The following is a 27,717-nucleotide window of genomic DNA, read 5'->3' on the forward strand; positions in this document are numbered from 1 at the left end:
GGTTCCCGACCCCTGCCCTAGGAGATTGAACCCAGGCCCTTTGTATTGTAAGGCACATGCACTAACCCCCGGTCCACGTACTGCCCAATCTAAATATTAAATACACATAAATAATAGTCCATTTGCAGCGGAGCCAATGGGACCTCCACTATTTGGCCCATAAAATACAATAAATAACTATTCAAAAATCCCTAACAATACTCCATTTATATTTCAGGACTTGAATATTAACAAGTATTAGTGATATTGTTGTTATAAGCACAGACAACCTATTTATAGCGGCAATGTGATCACAAACTTGTGTGTCTATGTTTACATCATCGAGTTGTCTGCTGCTTCCTCGCTTCCTTGCTCCCCGTTTGTAGATCATAAATAATGCATCTCACCTGAAGCCTGAGTAGCTATTCCAACAAGTTAGTACACTTTGACAGCCATATAGCACCCAAAACTGGCGAGTACGACACGGAAAAGATGTTTGGTCCCCTGGGTAATATCGTCATGTCTTTCGTAATGATTTTGAACTATAGGCAAAATAAAATAAAAAATGCAGTTCCCCTTAAAGGTTTGGCAGTTTCAAAATGCCTAATTTCCTGACTGAACTTTTGCAGTTTACCTCAGCTGCAAGATGCTTGAAAAGATTGATGAGTGATCTTGAAAGAATTTGGAAATGCTGAATGTACCATAAAAAGATGTAAAAAATAAGCGTCTCCTATTCATTTGGTGTTTTCCCCAGGTGATTATGCCTCCCACAACCCCGCCCTACGCCGGAAAGTTCAGCACTTGTGGCCTTTACAGCAACAACAACAACTACCCACAGCCTCACAGCCCTTATCATCACGGCACCTGTGCAAAGCCCACCAAGGAAAACAAGGTCTACAAGGGTGCCTACCCTGTGGCGGAGAACCCCTACGACATACCGCAGGCTCACAGCACGTATTGTGGCGTGCATATGGACTCTGCGAGTATGAAGGAGCATCATTACAACAGCAGGGGTTCTGCTTTGGACAACCTGTACTCCAGTGTACAGCCTCACAGCACTTCCTGTCCCGCACGCATGCACCGGCAAACCAGCAACAACAGCAGCGGCAGCGAGCAGTCCTGTCGGAGCAACCCCGCCGCAAAAAGTCGGCTTTACGGACACGGCGTCACTGCTAGTTATGGGGAAATGTGTTACCACGACAACAGTTTGGTTTCAGCATCTCTTGAGGCGCTGATCCAGCATTTGGTTCCTACAGTAGATTACTACCCCGATGTAAGTTACATGCACGTTTTGTTTTGGTGTCTGTAAATGTAACCTTGTCCTTCATCAGCGATCCTACGTCTTTACCTTCCTGCTGAGTTCACGCCTCTTCCTGCACCCCTACGAGCTTATGACACGAGTTTGTCACCTTTGTGTGGAGCAGCAGCGCTGTGGAGACGCCCTGCTGGACAAGGTAGGTGGATGATGAAAAGTCACACCCACACAATCTTGTTCATATGCGCTTTTTTTCTTACCGTGTAAACACATTTTTTATGTCCCCACAAGATGATGATGCATTCTCACTGCACGCACACAGTTGGCTTCACTTGTTCCCACACATGCATACGCGTTATTTTGGCAGGAGATATTTACTATTTCATAAGCAAAGAATAAAAAGGGCTTCTCAATGCCTGTGGGTAAAACACATTTAAAAGCCTACTGAAATGAGATTTTCTTATTTAAACGGGGATTGCAGGTCCATTCTATGTGTCATACTTGATCATTTCGCGATATTGCCATATTTTTGCTGAAAGGATTTAGTAGAGAAAATCGACGATAAAGTTCGCAACGTTTGGTCGCTAATAGAAAAGCCTTGCCTTTACTGGAAGTAGGAGACGATGTGCGCGTGACGTCACCAATGTGAGGGCTCCTCACATCCTCACATTGTTTATAATGTGAGCCTCCAGCAGCAAGAGCTATTCGGACCGAGAAAGCGACAATTTCCCCATTAATTTGAGCGAGGATGAAATATTCGTGGATGAGGAAATTTAGAGTGAAGGAGTAGAAAAAAAAGTTTTTAAAAAATGGCGATTTCATTGGGAGCGATTCAGATGTTTTTAAACACATTTACTAGGATAATTCTGGAAAGTCCCTTATCTTTCTATTGTGTTACTAGTATTTTAGTGAGTTAAATAGTACCTTAAAGTCGGAGGGGTGTGGCCACGGGTATTTTGATGCCAGAGTCTCTGAGAGAAGTCACGGCAGCTGCAGGAGGACGCTGATCTCCGGTAAGAGGCAACTTATTTCCACAATTTCTCACCGAAAACTGCCGTTTGACATTTGGTCGGGATCCATGTTCGCTCTGATCCATAGTAAAGCTTCACCTCCGGGAATTTTAAACAAGGAAGCACCGTGTGTTTGTGTGGTCAAGGCTAAAAGCTTCCCACCTCCATCTTTCTACTTTGACTTCTCCATTATTAATTGAACAAATTGCAAAAGATTCAGCAACACAGATGTCCAAAATACTGTGTAATTGCGCGATGAAAAGAGGCGACTTTTAGCCGTAAGTGGTGCTGGGCTAATATGTCCCCTCCAACCAATAACGTCACAAGCACGCGTCATCATTCCGCAACGTTTTCAACAGGAAACTCCGCGGGAAATTTAAAATTGTAATTTAGTAAACTAAAAAGGCCGTATTGGCATGTGTTGCAATGTTAATATTTCATCATTGATATATAAACTATCAGACTGCGTGGTCGGTAGTAGTGGGTTTCAGTAGGCCTTTAATGGGAACAATAAAAATCATCACATACTATATACAAGGACTAATTACTTTAAGGCTCTTTAAGCTCATGTAGTTTAATTAACTTAAAAGTTAAAGGACAAAGTAAGACACCTATTACCACGTAGTCGGAAGACTGCCTCATTATGCTCTACATGGGATGTTTGTTCAGATACGTTTCTGTGAAGTGGCGCCAAAGCTGGTTCAGCTGCTGACCGAATGGACAGAGACCTTCCCGTATGACTTCCGGGATGAGCGGATGATGCGTTGTCTCAAGGACATGACGCACCATGTGGCCAGAGGAGACGAGGTTAGTGGCATATTTTTCCCACTACTTTCATTCGAAATAACACTAACTAGATTCCCCAATCAGTCCTTTACATGGCGCTAATATGACCCATTCAGTCTGTGAGATGGTGCTTCCATGGCCCATTCAGTCCGATAGATGGCACTCATGTGCCCCATTCAGTCGGATAGATGGTGCCAACATGCCACATTTTTTTATTTAGATGGCGCTAACATGCCTTATAAATAACTTTACATGGCGCTAATATAGCCCATTCAATCATTAGATGGCACTAATATGCCCCATTCAGTCTGTTAGACAGTGCCAACATGCCACATTCTGTCCACTAGATGGCGCCAACGTGCCTTATCAATTACTTTAGATCAGGGGTCGGCAACCCGCTGCTCCTTGATCACTCTAATGTGGCTCAGCTGCATAATTGCCGACCCCCATGGTTATCCTGAGAGATTTCCGGAGTTTGATGCCTCTCCCAGAAATCACACGGGGCCAACATTCTCCGATTTTCACCTAGTCGTAAATATTAAGGGCGTGCCCTGATGGCAATGCCTTTACAGTCCTCTAGAACTTGTCGTCGCGCCCGCTTTTGCTCAATGCTATATGCGTGCCAACGGGTCACATGTAGTATGCAGCCTCTGTGAGCGAAGGTCAACAGCCATACAGGTTACACTGAGAGTTGTGATATAAACAACTTTTACGCTCTTACTAATATGTGCCACACTGTGAACCCACACCAAACAAGAATGACAATAATATAATAATAAACTTAGATTTATATCGTGCTTTTCTAAACACTCAAAGCGCTCACAGAGAAGGGGGAATCAACATTCATTCATACCTGGTGGTGGTAAGCTACATCAGTATCCACAGCTGCCCTGGGGTAGACTGACGGACAAACACATTTCGGGAGAACATCCACATTGAAACACAACAGAACAAATACCCAGAATCCCATGTATCCCTAACTCTTCCGGGCTACATTATACACCCCCGCTAGCACCAAACCCCGCCCACCTCAACCAACGCATGGAGGGTGGGGATTTGGTGCTACCGGGGGTGTATAAAGTAGCCCAGAAGAGTTAGGGATGCATGGGATTCTGGGTATTTGTTCTGTTGTGTTACTGTACGGATGTTCTCCAGAAATGTGTTTGTCATTCTTGTTTGTTGTGGGTTCACAGTGTGGCGCATATTAGTAAGAGTGTTAAAGTTGTTTATATCACAACTCGCAGTGTAACCTGTATGGCTGTTGAACAACTACGCAATGCAGTCGTGTAAGTGTGTCCATGGAAGCCACATACAACTCGCGGCTGGGCTGTGCTCGATGTTTGTACATGTTGTAGAGGGCGGTAAAGGCAGCGCCATCATAACACGCCCGTATTAATGATGAAGGGTGAAAATCAGCAGTCATTCGCAAGAATATTTGCTTTTTAATTCGGGAGTCTCCCGGAAATTTTGGGAGGGTTGGTAAGTGTGATGTTGTCAAACGGCATTAATTTAAAACTCGCGGGCCGCACTAACATTACATTTTCATATTAAGGTGCTGGCCGCAAGTCTAAGACCTCTGGTTAATACATTACATAAAGCAAAAAAAACAACTCTGTATGCAGTGTTATTTCATTTTAAATTTCAAAAGAGTTTTGTGGCTCCCATTGATTTCTTTATTTTGTGAAACGGGTCAAAATGGCTCTTTGGGTGGTAAAGGTTGCCGACCCCTGCTTTAGATGGCACTAATATGCCCAATTCAGATTATTAGATGCCGCTAACTGCCCCATTGATGTTTGTTCAATGGCTCTAAGATGCCTCATTCGGTCCACTAGATGGCACTCGCTTTTTAGATTACACTTTGTATTTCATTACATTGAATCATTTTTATTTGGTTTCTGTCCTCAGTACTCATGGCGAGCCATGCAGCAGATGACCCAGCGCCTCATCAAACGCCTGTCAGCTCTGGGCCAATACGAAGAGGCGACAGCTGCGCTAAACTCTGTGGCGTCTGAGCGTCCCGCCTCCCTGAAGAGCAAGCGGGAATCTGCGCAAAGAATGGACATACTTGCAGTGTGCGATGACCCCTTCGTCCTCGCCCAGCAGCTCACGCACATTGAACTAGTAAGCGCATATTTGTTCATCATGTGTGTATTTTGGGATGTATAGTGTCTTGTTAGCTTGATTTGCAGTTGCACGTCAACAGAACCTTGTTTAAACCAAAGTAAATATGTGGTTACGGCGGTGTACAAAGACAACATTGATAAACTTAAACGAAAACTTTTACTTGATTTGGCTCTCTTAGTGACCCATAAACTTGAGCATAATGTTTATTTACATTTTCTGGCTTTTTTTGTGGCCTTTTTAAAAGCTTGTGTGTCTCTGTGTGCAGTATGCATGCAGATTTGGTTGTCCTTTCATTAAAATCTCAACACACCCACCACATAAAGATTTTCCTTCATCACCAGTTTTTCCTTATGTTATTACTGTTGTTGATTTTTTTCTCCTTTCGTCCTGTCTTCCCCTCACAGGACAGGCTGAGTTTTATAGGGCCTGAGGAATTCATTCAGACATTCGCCATGAAGGACCCTCTGGAGAACCACAAGGTAGATATGCTGTTACGGTTATTATGCATTACGTCTCTGTGTGGCTGGATTTACACTCAATCAAAACCAGGGGTCTCAAATGTAATTTACCTGAGAGCGCTGGATATGAAGTCTCGATATTCACTACAGAATCACATTTGAGCTTTATCTTTGCTTACCTAGATTTGTCAACTGATTCTACCAGAAGACATACTGATTCTGAGCTATGGTGATCATTACCACTACAGAATTAAACATTAAAATTAAAGCTGCAAGCAGCGATGGACAGGACCGACTTTTGCTAGTGTTTCCTGCCTTTACCCATTCAACATATTTTTACCTTCACATTACCTACCTTCCCTGCATCCTGGGGTCACACTGGTGCTTCTTTCTTTCACCCATACATGCCATCACCCAGACAACATATTTACCTGCACTTTACCTACCATCTCTGTATCCTAGAGTCAAACTGGTGCCTCCTTCTTTCACCCAGTCAACATATCTTTACGCGCAAAGTACCTACCTTCTCTGCATTGTGTGGTCACGCTGGTGCTTCCTGCTTTTAAGCGGCCATCTTGAGACGGCAGCAGCATCAGCTTAGCAGTTTTTTGAAGGCTCGTAAAATCAAAACCGGAGCAGTTAGAAAAACTCTTAGCGCAAATTTTGATCAGAAGGGTTCAATCTCTTTCCTGTGCGAGTTTGAAGCCGACACAACAAATGTGCTCGGAGGAGATAATGTTTGGAAAAAGGTGACAGGTTTTTACAAAACTTTTGTTTTGAAGGGGTGATTGCCAACTTCCTGTTGATGTTTGCTGAGGGATGTCAATTAATGAAATCTAGGTCTAGGTGAGACCTACATAGAGGTTTTTGTTTCATCTCTCTGCGACATTCTTTAAGGAAGTTACATGCAGTTTTGTCTTTGTTTTCTTTCTAGGAGCAGTTTTGTCTGTGTTTTATTCCTAGGGGGCGCTAGAGCACAATTTTAAGTTTCGGAGTTTGATTTTTTTTATTAGATCGCAATTCTCGCCAGTCCTGATATGTGTGTCCAGTTTGGTGAGTTTTGAAGCATTTTAAGGGGGTCAAATTACAGCTTAAAGAGTCAAAAATGAAATTTTTTAGGAAACTTTTGTTTTGAAGGGGTGTTTGCCAACTTCCTGTTGATTTTTTGCTGAAGGATTTCATTTTATGAAATGTAGGTCTAAGTCAGACCTACGTAGAGGTTTTTGTTTCATGTCTCTCCGACATTCCTAACGGAAGTTACAAGCAGTTGTGTCTGTTTTTTTTCCTATGGGGCGCTAGAGCGCAATTTTGAGTTTTGGGGTTTGGTTTTTTTATTAGATGGCAATTTGGTGAGTTTTGAAGCATGTTAAGGGGGTCAAATTACAGCTCAAAGAGGCGGCGGTATAACAATAATAAAACCTTAGAAATACGATATACTATCACACTGTTAAGATCCCTTGGAGATGGTCGGATACTCAATAAACTCATCCAAGTCCTGCTCCTCTCTCTCTAATTCTAGGTCATTGGGGACTGTAAAAATCATTTTGTCCACTGTATCAAAAACTGTCATGAATTATTGACCTATTGAAGGCTGTAATTACCCAACCTCAAATATTCCACACTGCAACTTATTTTTGGAAATATTGCATATTATTGTATAACTTTTGTAATTTTTGACAAATAGTCCATAAAGAACAATAAAAGAGGCTGCTTCTCTTTACTCGGAAAGGTGTTTTGAACACAGCCCATTTCCAACCAGCAAAACAGTCACGAAAAATTTTCCATATTTACCTTTTTTCTCTTGTTCCCACATTTCTTGGAATTTATAGTGTATGAGAGACGGACGACCAGCTTTTGTGTGCGCTGTAACACGCTCTTTGGCAGAGAACGGCAAATTGTCGAACCGCCATACAAACCGGAAATGTGTGATGAGTAAACGGAGTGTAGATGATGGGGGAAAAAAAAAAGTGCTTTTCTCCTTTAAGTCTTAATGATTGATTACAAGAATGATTACGGTATATTGCAGTTAAAACAAGTTTTGATTTGATTACTTCCAGTTGAAACAAAAGTTTGTCAAGTTTCACTTTGGGATCATCACTGTAGGTAAACCTCTGACAATAATCCATGTCTTAAACAAGTAAAACAATAAAAAATGTACTTATCCCCATGGGAATTTGAGTTTAGAACATTACTGTACACAACCAGGCACAGCCGATGCCCTTTTCTCCTTGATTTCAAGCAGAAACGTATCGGCAATAACATAAAACCTTCCTGACAATGTCGGATTCAGATCAAAGAAAGACTGAGTCAAAACCTGCAAAAAACAGCAAACCCCCGAGAGAAAAAGAAAGTAAGCTGCTAGTATTGTATTTTGCATTCTCTATTACAGATGTTCTCCTCAAAATTCTTGAGAAAATGCTGGATGAGCTTGAGGAAGCACATGCTAGCTAAATGGTCATATTTGGTTGAAGAGGAGACGGAAGAGCGTTTTTCATTTTTGCTCATAATGTTAAAAACATCAGTGTTGATGTAATCATTGACCTGGGTGACAAAAAAATGCTAATATATGTAAAAATAAAACACCTAGGGATAGGTTGAATTCCTTCCCATTTTTGCTTGATGTATAGCTTAAGTTGTTCAACAGTCTCCGTTATGCTATTTTAACATTCATACCGCACCACACATTTTCAATGGGAGACAGGTCTGTACTACAGGCAGGCCAGTCTAGTACCCCCACTCTTTTACCAGGAAGCCATGCTGTTGTAACACGTAGCTTGGCATTGTTTTGCTGAAATAAGCAGGGGCGTCCATAATAACGTTGGCAACATATGTTGCTCCATAAGCTGTATGTACCTTTCAGCATTAATGGTGCCTTCACAGATGTGTAAGTTACCCATGTTTTGGCTACTAATACACCCCCATACCATCACACATGCTGCCTTTTACACTTTGTGCCTAAAACAATCCGGATGGTTTTTTTCCTCTTTGGTCCGCAGGACACGACATCCACAGTTTCCCAAAAGAATTTGAAATGTGGACTCGTCAGACCACAGAACACTTTTCCACTTTGCATCAGTCCATCTTAGATGAGCTCAGGCCCAGAAAAGTTTTTCTGGGTGTTGTCGATAAATGGTTTTGGCTTTGCATCATAGAGTTTAAGTTGAACTTACAGATGTAGCGACCAACTGTAGTTACTAACAATGGTTTTCTGAAGTGTTCCTGAGCCCATGTGGGGATATCCTTTACACACTGATGTGGCTTTATGATGCAGTACTGCCTGAGGGATCCAAGATCATGGGCATTCAATGTAGGTTTTCAGCCTTGCCACTTACGTGCAGGGATTTCTCCAGATTCTCTGAACCTAAATCCCTAAATTCCTGGCAATAGCTGCGTGAGAAATGTTGTTCTTAAACAATTTGCTCAGGCATTTGTTGACAAAGTGGTGACCCTTGCCCCATTCTTTTTTTGTGAATGAGTGAACATTTCATGGAAGCTGTTTTCATAGCCAATCATGGCACCCACCTGTTCCAAATTAGCCTGTTCACCTGTGGGATGTTCCAAAAGAGTCATTGAGGAGCATTCTTCAACTTTCTCACTCTTTTTTGTTACTTGTGCCAGCTTTTGTGCTGGCACAAGTAGCTTTTGTCTGGTGTGATAGTAGTCATTTGTTTGTCTGGTGTGTTTGCAGTCATTGGTTTGTCTGGTGTGTTTGTAGTCATTGGTTTGTCTGGTGTCTTTGTAGTCATTGTTTTATCTGGTGTGATAGTAGTCATTGGTTTGTCTGGTGTGATAGTAGTCATTGGTTTGTCTGGTGGGATACGAGGTCGCCACAAGACTGTCTTTACCATTAGCCACATTTTTACCCCATTAGTCGCATTTATTCTATACGTTCATATTAAGGAGGTCGGGGGTTCGCAAGTTTGAGACCCCTGCTTTATAAGCTTTGTAGTTAACCTCAAATAACGCAAACACTTAATTTCAAGATGTTTATTTTTCGAATTTTGTCTTTGGCCTTGCTTCTGATTTGCTTTAGAAACCACATGAGCGAAATTCACACACATCAGGATGCTTCAACTTTTGTTGTGTTTGAAGTAGCTTTAGAAAAGGCATCAAACACAAAGTGTGTGTGAAGTGCTCGCTCCCTGCCGAGCTGTGCTGTTAGTCAGCTGAATGGTGGCTTGCAATCAGCGTCTTAGTTCTGTCGTAGCTCGTCGGGCCCTCACAAATTATATAAGACCCATTTTGTATTGGGTTTATGAGAAAGGGTTTGAAAGTGTAGCAGTGTGCCAACACACTTGTGTAAGCTTTTAATAGAAGGGAGTGTTACATCATCATGGGAAAGTCAAATATAGTTTCACAGCACTTTATTATGCTATGCATTCCTGTCAAAGTTCCTTGAGCAGGACAGCAAACAATTTAAGCCAGGTGACGCAAAAGGCAGATGCAAATAAGGTGGCAATCACAGCGTTTTCATTCTGTAGGAGAGCTTGTGTGGGAGTGAAGACTCTCAAGATCCTGGCCACCACAAAGTGACAGATGAATTCATCATTTTATAGTGGTTTGTGGAAATGATCCCAAACAAGAATAGAATGCCTTTCTTTTTGTTATACATCAACACAATGAGATTAGAGCATTAGCAATATCAGTGATCATATGATCAGTGATATCAGTGATCACATGATCGTGTCGACAGACATAACTTAGTCACATTTGATCGTGTCGGCAGAGATAACTTAGTCACATTTGAACATGTCGGCAGAGGTAACTTAGTCACATTTGATGGTGTCGGCAGAGATAACTTAGTCACATTTGATGGTGTCGGCAGAGATAACTTAGTCACATTTGATGGTGTCGGCAGAGATAACTTAGTCACATTTGATGGTGTCGGCAGAGATAACTTAGTCTCATTTGATCGTATCGGCAGAGATAACTTAGTCACATTTGATCGTGTCGGCAGAGATAACTTAGTCACATTTGATCGTTTCGGCAGAGATAACTTAGTCACATTTGATCGTGTCGGCAGAGATAACTTAGCCACATGATCATGTCGGCAGACATAACTTAGACACATTTGATGGTGTCGGCAGAGATAACTTAGTCAGATTTGATTGTGTCGGCAGACAACTTAGTCACATTTGATCGTGTCGGCAGAGATAACTTAGTCACATTTGATCGTGTCGGCAGAGATAAGGTAGTCACATTTGATCGTGTCGGCAGGGATAACTTAGTCACAAGATCGTGTCGGCAGACAACTTAGTCACATTTGATATTGTCTGCAGAGATAACTTAGTCAAAGATTTGTGTGATTTTATTTGTTTGAGAAACTTTCTCTGATGCAGTCGAGATTATTCTTTACTATATTACTAGTGTTGGAGAGCAGAACTAAGCGTAAAAGAAAAAAATAAGAGATCACACTACTTTTTTGTTTGTGTTCGTTTAAGTTATGTTGTAGTTACAATGCCTAAATATAACTACAAAGTCCTGCTTGTGCAAGTAAACTGATGTCATGTTTAGTCCTAGTAATACATGTTGTGATTGTTGGTCCAATCCACAGTATTTTCATTGTCCATTTTCATAACAGAAACTATAAGTTTAGTTGTTGTTGAACAGGAAAGCCAAGTTCTTTGACACAGGTGACAACATTGAAGTGTCTTTGGTGATAATTGTTTGCATGAAGAAAATATCCTTTATAGTATTAATAAACTAGATGAATAAATCTCTGAACTTCACACCATTAAAGCAACTGCAGACATGACAAATATATGTAGCAGGAAATCAAACCTAAACAACTAAACTTTTCATTTTTCTCATTACGTCACGATCACAACAGCACAACATTGGTTGTGTCAATCAAATACGGTACTTAGCGCTAAGTGCAGCCTTCTTTTTTTTTTTTTTTTACAGTTAAATGCTTTGTAAATAAATCTATCCGATCCCATTTGAAATATTTTTATAGCTTATAAATTGGCCTCTAAACCTGCCGGAAGTGCCCCTGGGTCACGTGAGTGCAACCCAGCAATTGGTTGAGCCAAAGTCAATAGTACACAACAACTAAACAAAATCAAAAACTCTATTACCGTAATCATTGAAATCCCTTTTGCCCTCAAAGTCATCTTGGGTCAATTTGTAATCATTACCAACATGAAATCATTTTAAGAAAATAAAAATAGCGAGTATCGATCGTATACCGATATTAATTACTGTGGTATTGAAACCAGCAATTTATGGATCAATTCTCCCTCCTTACACTTCTGACTGCAACAATGCTGACACACCAACAGTTGTTGTATGATTATCCCCTCTCTAATCTAGATTATTTTTAATTTCATAGCAACACGGTTTCATCTACACTTCTAAAGATTTATTTCTTCTGTTGTTTCAAATAGGGCTGGGCGATATTGGCTTTTATTAATATCGCCATATGTTTATGCCATATTGCGATATATGATATATATTACGATATTTTGCCTTGGCCTTGAATGAACACTAGATGCATATAATCAGAGCAGTATGATGATTCTACATGTCTATATTAAAACATTCTTCTTCATACTGCATTAATATATGCTACTTTTAAACTTTCATGCAGAGAGGGAAATCACAACTAAGTCAATTAACCAAAACTGTTAAATACTCTTCATTCTCTCACAGGTGACTTTTTGAATGAAAGAACAAATGTATAGTGTTGCTACCTTTTTGTAGTAACACTTCTGCTGCATACTTTGCATATTGCTGTTGTCTGCTGAATATCTTCTCACTTGAAGCCAAACCACTGTCAGATGATGGATCCCCTGCTCTTTTTTTTTGGGGCATTTATTGTTCTTCCTCCATTTTTGTGATCAGTTTCGCACCTTCTCTCTCTTGTATTGTCACAAGCTTGACCTGCCTCAGCTAACGTTAGCCATGCTGCTACCTCTCTGCTCAGCGAGAGCGTATGACGCTAGACGCACGACAGTATGTGACGTATGTAAGAAGGCAGGCTTGTTTCACGTCTCTGTGAGAAGGAGAGACGAGAAGGAGTGAGAAACGCCAGTAATGTAATGCCTGCAGCTAAAAGCAACTGTGTGAGAAGATATAATCGAATATTACGATATAGTCATTTTCTATATCGCACAGAGACAAACCTGCTATATATCGTTTATATCGATATATCGCCCAGCCCTAGTTTTAAACTAGCTTAGCAGCTAGCTATCTTAGCTTACATGCCTATTCCCGAATGTCTCATAATCACCCTCTTCCTAATATTTGATAATGATACTTGATGATACTTGAAATACTGAAAAAATGCTGTTTATTTGCTGTAATGGAGGGTTTCATTAACTTAGGAAATTGGTGTCTTTCATCGACAATTTAACAATGTTTCTCTTAAAAGTTGAACAATTTCTCCCTGTTTCCTCTCTTCAACTCTCAGGGTTTTTTTCGGAAGCGTAAAACCAGTAACCTGGAGGCTTACGTGAACTGGTTCAACAGACTGAGTTTCCTCGTGGCCACAGAAATATGTATGGTACGTTGGCTTTTTTTTCTTTTTACACTTGTCGAGCTAAGTTGTGCAAAAACATTTATGACGCTGGTGTTCCTGCAGCCAATGAAGAAGAAACAGCGAGCGCGGATCATCGAGTTCTTCATCGATGTGGCTCAGGAGTGTTTCAACATTGGCAATTTCAACTCCCTGATGGCCATCATCAGTGAGTTTTTTTCCCCCGCCATTTCGTACGGCAAGCTAACTTACATTAGCCACTAATTCTCATGACGGTTGAGCACCACAACATCACACACTAAAAGGTAGCAGCTTAGCAAAAGTCCTTGACCAGTTGGAATGATAGGAAAGAAGTTTGTCAGAGTGTGTGAGATCAGCATATGCTTTCAAACTAAACCGCCATCACAATGATTTAGGTATGCATATAAATTGAATACCAAATTAAAGAGGGAAGCTTGCCTAACATGTAAAAACCAGCGACTAAAGACGCTGTCATCTGGACCCATGTGCGCGCAACACACACACACGAACACAGCTCGTAACAATGATCATTTTGTACAAAAATAAAAGTTGTCGGATTTAAAATATCATCAGGGTATGATCAGGGACAAATCTGTTTATTAAAGCATGAATTCAAACAAGCGTTAGCTAACAGACTGACCAACAACACGTTGACACTCCCATCACTACAATATGAAGTATAAATGGTAAAACATTGAATATTAGGAGTATGTGAACCACTCCTACCTTGTTTACTTCCCTGATGACCTCCTAAAAGTTTTTTATTCAATCGGAAATATCATTCCGTCCAACCGTTTTCTACCAATGATAATTAGACATTTTTTTTAATGTCCACAAAGTTCAGTGGGCAAGTTGCGTGTTATTGTATCACATATTTTTACTTTCTGTGTTGGTTTTAGATTAACTGTGCCATGAATTGGAAAGGTTGCCTGGATAATACCTGTATATTGAGTCTGTGCACCCTGCACTTGTGCAATGCACACGGTCAATATTAATCACTGATGACCACATCCATCAAATGGCAGCAAAATTGCAATGTACCAAATCTCATGTTTTAAAAATGAACGTGGGACGATGAGCGGGCTGTATTTTGGAGACAACTTAACTAAGCAATTTTTTGGCGTGCCAGTAGAGGGGTTTGACAAACACTGTCTTACACCGTTACTAATTGTATTGTTTAGTAGCGGGATTACACTAAAAACACACAACTTATTTCCATCAAACCTTGTAGAGAACTGAGAAAGCTCTGTTTTTGTTTCTCTTTTTGTTTCTCTCACAACATGGCTGTTAACTGAATACCCGAGCTGCACACAAATGTGACACACAATAGTAACGAGGAGGTATTTGGTTGAATCACCTCCTACTGGTTAAAGATATTTGAGTAATTGTGGGTTAAGTAAAAAAATATTGCATTTGTTGTTGCCCACAGCTATACCGCTTTGGGCGGTATAGCTCAGTTGGTAAAGCGGCCGTGTCAGCAACTTGAGGATTGCAGGTTCGATCCCCGCTTCCGCCATCCTAGTCAATACCGTTGTGTCCTTGGGCAAGACACTTTACCCACCGGCTCCCAGTGCCACCCACACTGGTTTGATTGTAACTTAGATATTGGGTTTCACTATGTATAGCACTTTGAGTCACTTGAGGAAAAAGCGCTATATAAATATAATTCACTTCACTTCACTCAATTTAGGGCACATCAAATGTGTTTCTTCCAAAAAATCTGCCCAATTCTGGGATAAGATGCCAAATGTACCCACAGACTCGTAAAAGGAATTATAATCAAAGATATGTTTAATATGCAGGGATTTACTGTACCATTCTAATTGGCAAACAAAATACATCTTTGGGTTTTGTTGACAATTTAGCCTTGGTGGAGGTCTGTATGATACTAAACATGTACTCTGCAGTTTTGCTCCATCAGATTACTAGTTAGATGCTTGATACTCTGCATGCTCCCTCTGCCCTCACATGCATGCTCTTAGTCCTCTAATCAACATTTCAAATGGCATTCAAAACAGGTTTTTAAAGAGCCACCATTGGCTTCTTTGACTTTGCAACTGTCACTTTGTTGCTGTGCCAAAGGCTTCTCAACAATAGACCATCTTTCCCTCTGCTGCGTCCTTGTGTGATTGATACTGACAATATTCCCACATTGCACACACTTTGTATGTGAAAAGCTTTTTTTCTGGAGTGTGTGACTAAAGTCTCTGATTGGCTCTTTCAGCTGGGATGAACATGAGTCCTGTTGCCAGGCTGAAAAAGACCTGGAATAAAGTCAACACTGACAAGTTTGAAATCCTGGAGGTGAGAAAAGCCCACACTTGTGACGTAGAAGATGATGGAGCAGACAGCACACACATGACGTAGAAGATGATGGAGCAGACAGCACACATATGACGTTAAAGATGATGGAGCACACAGCACACATATGACGTAGAAGATGATGGAGCAGACAGCACACATATGACGTAGAAGATGATGGAGCACACAGCACACATATGACGTAGAAGATGATGGAGCACACAGTAGTGTTTGGGACGTAGAAGATGATGGAGCACACAGTACACATATGACGTAGAAGATGATGGAGCAGACAGTACACATATGACGTAGAAGATGATGGAGCACACAGCACACATATGACGTAGAAGATGATGGAGCAGACAGCACACATATGACGTAGAAGATGATGGAGCACACAGCACACATATGATGTAGAAGATGATGGAGCACACAGTAATGTTGTGACGTAGAAGATGATGGAGCAGACAGCACACATATGACGTAGAAGATGATGGAGCACACAGTAGTGTTGTGACGTAGAAGATGGTGGAGCACACAGTACTGTTGGGACGTAGAAGATGATGGAGCAGACAGTGGAGTACTGTTGTGACGTAGAAGATGATGGAGCAGACAGTACTGTAGTGACATAGAAGATGATGTAGCAGAAAGTACTGTTGTGACATAGAAGATGATGGAGCACACAGTAGTGTTGTGATGCAGAAAATGATGGAGCACACAGTACTGTTGTGACGTAGAAGATGATGGAGCAGACAGTACTGTTGTGACTAGAAGATGATGGAGCACACAGTACTGTTGTGACGTAGAAGATGATGGAGCAGACAGTACTGTTGTGACGTAGAAGATGATGGAGCACACAGTACACATATGACGTAGAATATGATGGAGCAGACAGTACTGTGGTGACGTAGAAGATGATGGAGCAGACAGTACACATATGATGTAGAAGATGATGGAGCACACAGCACACATATGACATAGAAGATGATGGAGCACACAGCATACATATGACGTAGAAGATGATGGAGCACACAGCATACATATGACGTAGAAGATGATGGAGCACACATATTGACGTAAAAGATGATGGAGCACACAGTACACATATGACGTAGAAGATGATGGAGCAGACAGCACACATATGACGTAGAAGATTATGGAGCACACAGTAGTGTTGTGATGTAGAAGATGATGGAGCACACATATGACGTAGAAGATAATGGAGCACACAGTACACATATGACGTAGAAGATGATGGAGCAGACAGTACTGTGGTGACGTAGAAGATGATGGAGCAGACAGTACACATATGATGTAGAAGATGATGGAGCACAGAGCACACATATGACGTAGAAGATGATGGAGCACACAGCATACATATGACGTAGAAGATGATGGAGCACACAGCACACATATGACGTAGAAGATGATGGAGCACACAGTACACATATGACGTAGAAGATGATGGAGCAGACAGCACACATATGACGTAGAAGATTATGGAGCACACAGCACACATATGACGTAGAAGATGATGGAGCACACAGTACACATATGACGTAGAAGATGATGGAGCACACAGCACACATATGACGTAGAAGATGATGGAGCACACAGCACACATATGACGTAGAAGATGATGGAGCAGACAGTAGTGTTGTGATGTAGAAGATAATGGAGCACACAGTACACATATGACGTAGAAGATGATGGAGCACACAGCACACATATGACGTAGAAGATGATGGAGCACACAGCACACATATGACGTAGAAGATGATGGAGCACACAGTACACATATGACGTAGAAGATGATGGAGCACACAGCACACATATGACGTAGAAGATTATGGAGCACACAGTAGGGTTGTGACGTAGAAGATGATGGAGCAAACAGTAGTGTTGTGACGTAGAAGATGATGGAGCACACAGTAGTGTTGTGACGTAGAAGATGATGGAGCACACAGTACTGTTGTGACGTAGAAGATGATGTAGCAGACAGTACTGTTGTGACGTAGAAGATGATGGAGCAGACAGTACTGTTGTGACGTAGAAGATGATGGAGCACACAGTACACATATAAAGTAGAAGATGATAGAGCACACAGTAGTGTTGTGACGTAGAAGGGCAATAGATCACACAGTACACATATGACGTAGAAGATGATGGAGCACACATTAGTGTTGTGACGTAGAAGATGATGGAGCACACAGTAGTGTTGTGACGTAGAAGGGCAATAGATCACACAGTACACATATGACGTAGAAGATGATGGAGCACACATTAGTGTTGTGACGTAGAAGATGATGGAGCACACAGTACACATATGACGTAGAAGATGATGGAGCACACAGCATACATATGACGTAGAAGATGATGGAGCACACATATGACGTAAAAGATGATGGAGCACACAGTACACATATGACGTAGAAGATGATGGAGCAGACAGTACTGTTGTGACGTAGAAGATGATGGCGCACACAGTAGTGTTGTGACGTAGAAGATGATGGAGCACACAGTACACATATGACGTAGAAGATGATGGAGCACACAGTACACATATGACGTAGAAGATGATGGAGCACACAGTAGTGTTGTGACGTAGAAGATGATGGAGCACACAGTAGTGTTGTGACGTAGAAGGGCAATAGATCACACAGTACACATATGACGTAGAAGATGATGGTGCACACATTAGTGTTGTGACGTAGAAGATGATGGAGCACACAGTACACATATGACGTAGAAGATGATGGAGCAGACAGTACATATATGACGTAGAAGATGAAGGAGCACACAGTACACATATGACGTAGAAGATGATGGAGCACACAGTAGTGTTGTGACGTAGAAGATGATGGAGCATACAGTAGTATTGTGACGTAGAAGATGATGGAGCATACAGTACTGTTGTGACGTAGAAGATGATGGAGCACACAGTAGTGTTGTGACGTAGAAGATGATGGAGCACACAGTACACATATGACGTAGAAGATGATGGAGCAGACAGTACATATATGACATAGAAGATGATGGAGCACACAGTACACATATGACGTAGAAGATGATGGAGCACACAGTAGTGTTGTGACGTAGAAGATGATGGAGCACACAGTAGTGTTGTGACGTAGAAGGGCAATAGATCACACAGTACACATATGACGTAGAAGATGATGGAGCACACATTAGTGTTGTGACGTAGAAGATGATGGAGCACACAGTAGTGTTGTGACGTAGAAGGGCAATAGATCACACAGTACACATATGACGTAGAAGATGATGGAGCACACATTAGTGTTGTGACGTAGAAGATGATGGAGCACACAGTACACATATGACGTAGAAGATGATGGAGCACACAGCATACATATGACGTAGAAGATGATGGAGCACACATATGACGTAAAAGATGATGGAGCACACAGTACACATATGACGTAGAAGATGATGGAGCAGACAGTACTGTTGTGACGTAGAAGATGATGGCGCACACAGTAGTGTTGTGACGTAGAAGATGATGGAGCACACAGTACACATATGACGTAGAAGATGATGGAGCACACACTACACATATGACGTAGAAGATGATGGAGCACACAGTAGTGTTGTGACGTAGAAGATGATGGAGCACACAGTAGTGTTGTGACGTAGAAGGGCAATAGATCACACAGTACACATATGACGTAGAAGATGATGGTGCACACATTAGTGTTGTGACGTAGAAGATGATGGAGCACACAGTACACATATGACGTAGAAGATGATGGAGCAGACAGTACATATATGACGTAGAAGATGAAGGAGCACACAGTACACATATGACGTAGAAGATGATGGAGCACACAGTAGTGTTGTGACGTAGAAGATGATGGAGCATACAGTAGTATTGTGACGTAGAAGATGATGGAGCATACAGTACTGTTGTGACGTAGAAGATGATGGAGCACACAGTAGTGTTGTGACGTAGAAGATGATGGAGCACACAGTACACATATGACGTAGAAGATGATGGAGCAGACAGTACATATATGACATAGAAGATGATGGAGCACACAGTACACATATGACGTAGAAGATGATGGAGCACACAGTAGTGTTGTGACGTAGAAGATGATGGAGCACACAGTAGTGTTGTGACGTAGAAGGGCAATAGATCACACAGTACACATATGACGTAGAAGATGATGGAGCACACATTAGTGTTGTGACGTAGAAGATGATGGAGCACACAGTACACATATGACGTAGAAGATGATGGAGCAGACAGTACATATATGACGTAGAAGATGAAGGAGCACACAGTACACATATGACGTAGAAGATGATGGAGCACACAGTAGTGTTTTGATGCAGAAGAAGATGGAGCAGACAGTAGTGTTGTGACGTAGAAGATGATGGAGCACACAGTAGTGTTGTGACGTAGAAGGGCAATAGATCACACAGTACACATATGACGTAGAAGATGATGGAGCACACATTAGTGTTGTGACGTAGAAGATGATGGAGCACACAGTACACATATGACGTAGAAGATGATGGAGCAGACAGTACATATATGACGTAGAAGATGAAGGAGCACACAGTACACATATGACGTAGAAGATGATGGAGCACACAGTAGTGTTGTGACGTAGAAGATGATGGAGCATACAGTAGTATTGTGACGTAGAAGATGATGGAGCATACAGTAGTATTGTGACGTAGAAGATGATGGAGCATACAGTACTGTTGTGACGTAGAAGATGATGGAGCACACAGTACACATATGACGTAGAAGATGATGGAGCAGACAGTACATATATGACATAGAAGATGATGGAGCACACAGTACACATATGACGTAGAAGATGATGGAGCACACAGTAGTGTTGTGACGTAGAAGATGATGGAGCACACAGTAGTGTTGTGACGTAGAAGGGCAATAGATCACACAGTACACATATGACGTAGAAGATGATGGAGCACACATTAGTGTTGTGACGTAGAAGATGATGGAGCACACAGTACACATATGACGTAGAAGATGATGGAGCAGACAGTACATATATGACGTAGAAGATGAAGGAGCACACAGTACACATATGACGTAGAAGATGATGGAGCACACAGTAGTGTTTTGATGCAGAAGAAGATGGAGCAGACAGTAGTGTTGTGACGTAGAAGATGATGGAGCACACAGTAGTGTTGTGACGTAGAAGGGCAATAGATCACACAGTACACATATGACGTAGAAGATGATGGAGCACACATTAGTGTTGTGACGTAGAAGATGATGGAGCACACAGTACACATATGACGTAGAAGATGATGGAGCAGACAGTACATATATGACGTAGAAGATGAAGGAGCACACAGTACACATATGACGTAGAAGATGATGGAGCACACAGTAGTGTTGTGACGTAGAAGATGATGGAGCATACAGTAGTATTGTGACGTAGAAGATGATGGAGCATACAGTAGTATTGTGACGTAGAAGATGATGGAGCATACAGTACTGTTGTGACGTAGAAGATGATGGAGCACACAGTAGTGTTGTGACGTAGAAGATGATGGAGCACACAGTACACATATGACGTAGAAGATGATGGAGCAGACAGTACATATATGACATAGAAGATGATGGAGCACACAGTACACATATGACGTAGAAGATGATGGAGCACACAGTAGTGTTGTGACGTAGAAGATGATGGAGCACACAGTAGTGTTGTGACGTAGAAGGGCAATAGATCACACAGTACACATATGACGTAGAAGATGATGGAGCACACATTAGTGTTGTGACGTAGAAGATGATGGAGCACACATTAGTGTTGTGACGTAGAAGATGATGGAGCACACAGTACACATATGACGTAGAAGATGATGGAGCAGACAGTACATATATGACGTAGAAGATGAAGGAGCACACAGTACACATATGACGTAGAAGATGATGGAGCACACAGTAGTGTTTTGATGCAGAAGAAGATGGAGCAGACAGTAGTGTTGTGACGTAGAAGATGATGGAGCACACAGTACACATATGATGTAGAAGATGATGGAGCAGACAGTAGTGTTGTGATGTAGAAGATGATGGAGCACACAGTACTCTTGTGTCTCCATGCAGCACCAGATGGACCCGTCCAGTAACTTCAGTAACTATCGCACGGCGCTCCGCGGCGCCACTCAGAGGTCGGAGACGGCACACAGCAGTGAGGAGAAGATTGTCATTCCTTTCTTCAGTCTCCTCATCAAAGACATTTACTTCCTGAATGAAGGCTGTGCCAGCAGGCTGTCCACTGGACACATCAACTTTGAGGTAGGGACTCAAACTGAAGCTGATGCCATGCAACAGCGCCCCCTTGTGGATCTAATGTGCTCGCTTTCATTTTTACTCTCACGACATTGCTTGTTTCCCTTTAGAAACTGTGGGATCTGGCCAAGCAAGTGAGTGAGTTCCTGGTTTGGCGGCAGGTCATCTGCCCCTTTGATCGAGATCGCAGAATTCTTCAGTATGTCGTCACCACCCCAGTCTTCTCTGAAGACGGTAAGTCCCTCTGCTTTATCACATACACCTTGTGGTAAGTCCACCTGCTTTTTCCTCTATCACATACACCATGTGGTAAGTCCACCTGCTTTTTGCTCTATCACATACACCATGTGGTAAGTCCACCTGCTTTTTGCTTTATCACATACACCATGTGGTAAGTCCACCTGCTTTTTGCTTTATCACATACACCATGTGGTAAGTCCACCTGCTTTACACTTTATCACATACACCATGTGGTAAGTCCACCTGTTTTTTGCTTTATCACATACAGCATGTGGTAAGTCCACCTGCTTTATGCTTTATCACATACACCATGTACGCGGACTTCTGGAAATGTGTATCCTTTCTGAGTTGAATGTGTAAAAAGATCATGTACAAAAATCCTATAATACATCATGTACCAAAAAACCTGAATAATAAAACCTACTATACCGTGTGTGTAAAAAAACTTGATAATACTATAGTGCAGGGGTCACCAATGTGGTGCCCGCGGGCACCAGGTAGCCCGTAAGGACCAGATGCGTCGCCCGCTGGCCTGTTCTAAAAATAGCTCAAATAGCAGGACTTACCAGTGAGCTGCCTCTATTTTTTAAATTGTATTTATTTACTAGCAAGCTGGTCTCGCTTTGCTCGACATTTTTAATTCTAAGAGAGACAAAACTCAAATAGAATTTGAAAATCCAAGAAAATATTTTAAAGACTTGGTCTTCACTTTTTAAATAAATTCATTAATTTTTTTTACTTTGCTTATAACTTTCAGAAAGACAATTTTAGAGAAAAAATACAACTTTAAAAATGATTTTAGGATTTTTAAACAAATATACCTTATTACCTTTTAAATTCCTTCCTCTTCTTTTATGACAATTTAAAATATATGTTTAATTAAATGTATATTTTATTGTAAAGAATAATAAATATATTTAAATTTAATTCTTCAATTTAGCTTCTGTTTTTTCGACGAAGAATATTTGTGAAATATTTCTTAAAACTTATGATTGAAATTCAAAAAAATTATTCTGGCAAATCTAGAAAATCTTTAGAATCAAATTTAAATCTTATTTCAAAGTATTTTGAATTTCTTTTAAATTTTTTGTTCAGGAAAATCTAGAATAAATAATAATTTGTCTCTGTTAGAAATATAACTTGGTCCAATTTGTTATATATTCTAACAAAGTGCAGATTGGATTTTAACCTATTTAAAACATGTCATCAAAATTCTAAAATTAATCTTAAACAGGAAAAAATTGTAATGATGTTCCATAAATTCTTTTTTAAATTTTTTCAAAAAGATTCGAATTAGCTAGTTTTTGTCTTCTTTTTTTCGGTTGAATTTTGAATTTTAAAGAGTCGACATCGAAGATAAACTATGTTTAAAAATTTAATTAATTTTTTTCCTGTTTTCTCCTCTTTTAAACCGTTCAATTGAGTTTTTTTTTATCATTTATTCTCTACAAAAAAACATCCGTAAAAGGAAAAAAAAATGTACGACGGAATGACAGACAGAAATACCCATTTTTTATATATATATATATAGATGTATTTAATAAAGGTAAATTGAGCAAATTGGCTATTTCTGGCAATTTATTTAAGTGTGTATCAAACTGGTAGCCCTTCGCATTAATCAGTACCCAAGAAATAGCTCTTGGTTTCAAAAAGGTTGGTGACCCCTGCTATAGATCATGAGTAAAAAAGATGATAATAGTATAGATCATGTGTAAAAAAAAAAAAAGAAGAAGCTGATAATAGTATAGATCATGTGTAAAAAACAAAACTTGATAGTACTATGGATCAGTGTATAAAAGCTGATAATAGAATAGATCATGTGTAAAAAAACTGATAATAGTATAGTTCATGTGTAAAAAAAGAAGAAGCTGATAATAGTATATATCATGTGTAAAAAGCTGATAATAGTATAGATCTTGTGTAAAAAAAGTTGATAACTAAAGATTACGTGTAAAAAAAGCTGATAATACTATAGATCATGTGTAAAAAAAGCTGATAATAGTAAAAATGTTGTGTAAAAAAAGTTGATAATACTAAAGATCATGTGTAGAAAAGCTGATCATACTGTAGATCATGTGTAAAAAAAGCTGATTATAGTAAAAATAATCTGTAAAAAATTTTTTATCATACTATAGATCATGTGTAAAAAAGCTGATAATAGTAAAAATAATGTGTAAAAAAAAGCTGATAATAGTAAAAATGATGTGTAAAAAAAAAAGTTGATAATACTATAGATCAGGGGTCACCAACCAAGAGCTACTTATTGGGTACTGATTAATGCGAAGGGCTACCAGTTTGATACACACTTAAATAAATTGCCAGAAATAGCCAATTTGCTCAATTTACCTTTAATAAATAAATCTATATATATTTAAAAAAAATGGGTATTTCTGTCTGTCATTCCGTCGTACATTTTTTTTCCTTTGACGGAAGGTTTTTTGTCGAGAATTAATGATGAAAAAATACACGGTTTAAAAGAGGAGAAAACACGAAAAAAAATTTTATTAAATTTTGAAACATAATTTATATTCAATTTCGACTCTTTTAAAATTCAAAATTCAACCGAAAAATATTAAGAGAAAACCTAGGTAATTTAAATCTTTTTGAAAAAATAAAAAAATGAATTTATGGAACATCATTAGTAATTTTACATGATTAAGATTAATTTTAGAATGTTGATGACATGTTTTAAATAAGTTAAAATCCAATCTGCGTTTTGTTAGAATATATAACAAATTGGACCAAGCTATATTTCTAAGACAAATCATTATTTCGTCTAGATTTTCCAGAACCAACATTTTAAAATAAATTTTAAAGACTTTGAAATAAGATTTAAATTTGAATCTACAGATTTTCTAGATTTTCCAGAATAATTTTTTTGAATTTTAATCATAATAAGTTTGAAGAAATATTCACTAATATTTTTCATCAAAAAAACAGAAGCTAAAATTAAGAATTAAATTAAAATGTATTTATTATTCTTTACAATGAAAAAAATAAATGTACTTGAACATTGATTTAAATTGTCAGAAAAGAAGAGGAAGGAATTTAAAAGGTAAAAAGGTACATGTGTTTAAAAATCTTAAAATCATTTTGAAGGTTGTATTTTTTCTCTAAAATTGTCTTTCTGAAAGTTATAAGAAGCAAAGTAAAACAATAAATGCATTTATTTAAACAAGTGAAGACCAAGTCTTTAAAATATGTTTTGGTATTTTCAAATTCTATTTGAGTTTTGTCTCTCTTAGAATTAAAAAATGTCGAGCAAAGCAAGACCAGCTTGCTATTAAATAAATACAATTTAAAAAATAGAGGCAGCCCACTGGTAAGTGCTGCTATTTGAGCTATTTTTAGAACAGGCCAGCGGGCGACTCATCTGGTCTTTACGGGCTACCTGGTGCCCGCGGGTGACCCCTGCTATAGATCATGTGTAAAAAAAAAAGAAGCTGATAATAGTAAAAATCATGTGTAAAGAAGTTGATAATACTATATAGATCATCTGTAAAAAAAAAAAGCTGATACTAGTAAAAATCATGTGTAAAAAAAGCTGATACTATAGATCATGTGTAAAAAAAAAGCTGATAATACTATAGATCATGTGTAAAAAAAAAAGTTGATAATACTATAGATCATGTGTAAAAAAAAAGTTGATAATACTATAGATCATGTGTAAAAAAAAGCTGATAATACTATAGATCATGTGTAAAACAAAAGCTGATAATACTATAGATCATGTGTAAAAAAAAAGCTGATGATAGTAAAAATCATGTGTAAAAAAAGCTGATAATACTATAGATCATGTGTAAAAAAAAAGCTGATAATACTTTAGATCATGTGTAAAAAAAACAGCTGATAATAATAAAATCATGTGTAACAAAGTTGATAATACTATAGATCATCTGTAAAAAAAAGCTGATACTAGTAAAAATCATGTGTAACAAAGTTGATAATACTATAGATCATGTGTAAAAAAAAAGTGATAATAGTAAAAATCATGTGTAAAAAAGCTGATACTATAGATCATGTGTAAAAAAAAAAAGTTGATAATACTATAGATCATGTGTAAAAAAAAAAGCTGATGATAGTAAAATCATGTGAAAAAAAAGCTGATAATAATAAAATCATGTGTAACAAAGTTGATAATACTATAGATCATCTGTAAAAAAAAAAGCTGATAATACTATAGATCATGTGTAAAAAAAAGCTGATAATAATAAAATCATGTGTAACAAAGTTGATAATACTATAGATCATCTGTAAAAAAAAAGCTGATAATACTTTAGATCATGTGTAAAAAAAAAAAGCTGATAGTAAAAATCATGTGTAAAAAAGTTGATAATACTATAGATCATGTGTAAAAAAAAGCTGATAATACTATAGATCATGTGTAAAACAAAAGCTGATAATACTATAGATCATGTGTAAAACAAAAGCTGATAATACTATAGATCATGTGTAAAAAAAAAGCTGATGATAGTAAAAATCATGTGTAAAAAAAGCTGATAATACTATAGATCATGTGTAAAAAAAAGCTGATAATACTTTAGATCATGTGTAAAAAAACAGCTGATAATAATAAAATCATGTGTAACAAAGTTGATAATACTATAGATCATCTGTAAAAAAAAGCTGATACTAGTAAAAATCATGTGTAAAAAAGTTGATAATACTATAGATCATGTGTAAAAAAAAAAGTTGATAATACTATAGATCATGTGTAAAAAAAAAGCTGATGATAGTAAAATCATGTGAAAAAAAAGCTGATGATAATAAAATCATGTGTAACAAAGTTGATAATACTATAGATCATCTGTAAAAAAAAAAAGCTGATAATACTTTAGATCATGTGTAAAAAAAGCTGATAATAATAAAATCATGTGTAACAAAGTTGATAATACTATAGATCATGTGTAAAAAAAAAGTGATAATAGTAAAAATCATGTGTAAAAAAAGCTGATAATACTATAGATCATGTGTAAAAAAAAAAGCTGATAATACTTTAGATCATGTGTAAAAAAAAGCTGATAATAATAAAGTCATGTGTAACAAAGTTGATAATACTATAGATCATCTGTAAAAAAAAAAAGCTGATAATACTTTAGATCATGTGTAAAAAAAAAAGCTGATAGTAAAAATCATGTGTAAAAAAGTTGATAATACCATAGATCGTCTGTAAAAAAAAAAGCTGATACTAGTAAAAATCATGTGTAAAAAAAGTTGATAATACTATAGACCATGTGTAAAAAAAAAAGCTGATAATAAAATCATGTGTAACAAAGTTGATAATACTATAGATCATCTGTAAAAAAAAATGATAATAGTAAAAATCATGTGTAAAAAAAGTTGATAATACTATAGATCATGTGTAAAAAAAAAGCTGATAATAAAATCATGTGTAACAAAGTTGATAATACTATAGATCATCTGTAAAAAAAAAAGCTGATACTAGTAAAAATCATGTGTAAAAAAGTTGATAATACTATAGATCATGTGTAAAAAAAAAAGTTGATAATACTTTAGATCATGTGTAAAAAATAAAAGCTGATAGTAAAAATCATGTGTAAAAAAGATGATAATACCATAGGTCGTCTGTAAAAAAAAGATGATACTAGTCAAAATCATGTGTAAAAAAAGTTGATAAAACTATAGATCATACGTAAAAAAAAAAAGCTGATAATAGTAAAAATCATGTGTAAAAAAAAAAGCTGATAATACTATAGATCATGTGTAAAAAACAAAAGCTGATGATACTATAGATCATGTGTAAA

The 27,717-nt window shown here is 38.5% G+C and overlaps 1 protein-coding gene across 1 annotated transcript in view; it reads left to right on the forward strand.

Moving 5' to 3' along the window:
* LOC133536438 (ras-GEF domain-containing family member 1B-B-like) overlaps positions 1–27,717 on the forward strand; it is a 39,272-nt gene that overhangs the window by 10,595 nt on the left and 960 nt on the right. Inside the window, exons 2-11 of the mRNA XM_061876959.1 lie at positions 734–1,252; positions 1,311–1,433; positions 2,914–3,051; positions 4,936–5,151; positions 5,559–5,633; positions 13,024–13,116; positions 13,195–13,297; positions 15,335–15,414; positions 21,527–21,718; positions 21,823–21,946. Coding sequence (XP_061732943.1) covers positions 740–1,252; positions 1,311–1,433; positions 2,914–3,051; positions 4,936–5,151; positions 5,559–5,633; positions 13,024–13,116; positions 13,195–13,297; positions 15,335–15,414; positions 21,527–21,718; positions 21,823–21,946 — 1,657 coding nt within the window. The 5' untranslated portion in view covers positions 734–739. The remainder of the gene's footprint in view (positions 1–733; positions 1,253–1,310; positions 1,434–2,913; positions 3,052–4,935; positions 5,152–5,558; positions 5,634–13,023; positions 13,117–13,194; positions 13,298–15,334; positions 15,415–21,526; positions 21,719–21,822; positions 21,947–27,717) is intronic.

The sequence above is a fragment of the Nerophis ophidion genome, linkage group LG17, assembly GCF_033978795.1.
Source record: "Nerophis ophidion isolate RoL-2023_Sa linkage group LG17, RoL_Noph_v1.0, whole genome shotgun sequence".
Taxonomy (NCBI): domain Eukaryota; kingdom Metazoa; phylum Chordata; class Actinopteri; order Syngnathiformes; family Syngnathidae; genus Nerophis; species Nerophis ophidion.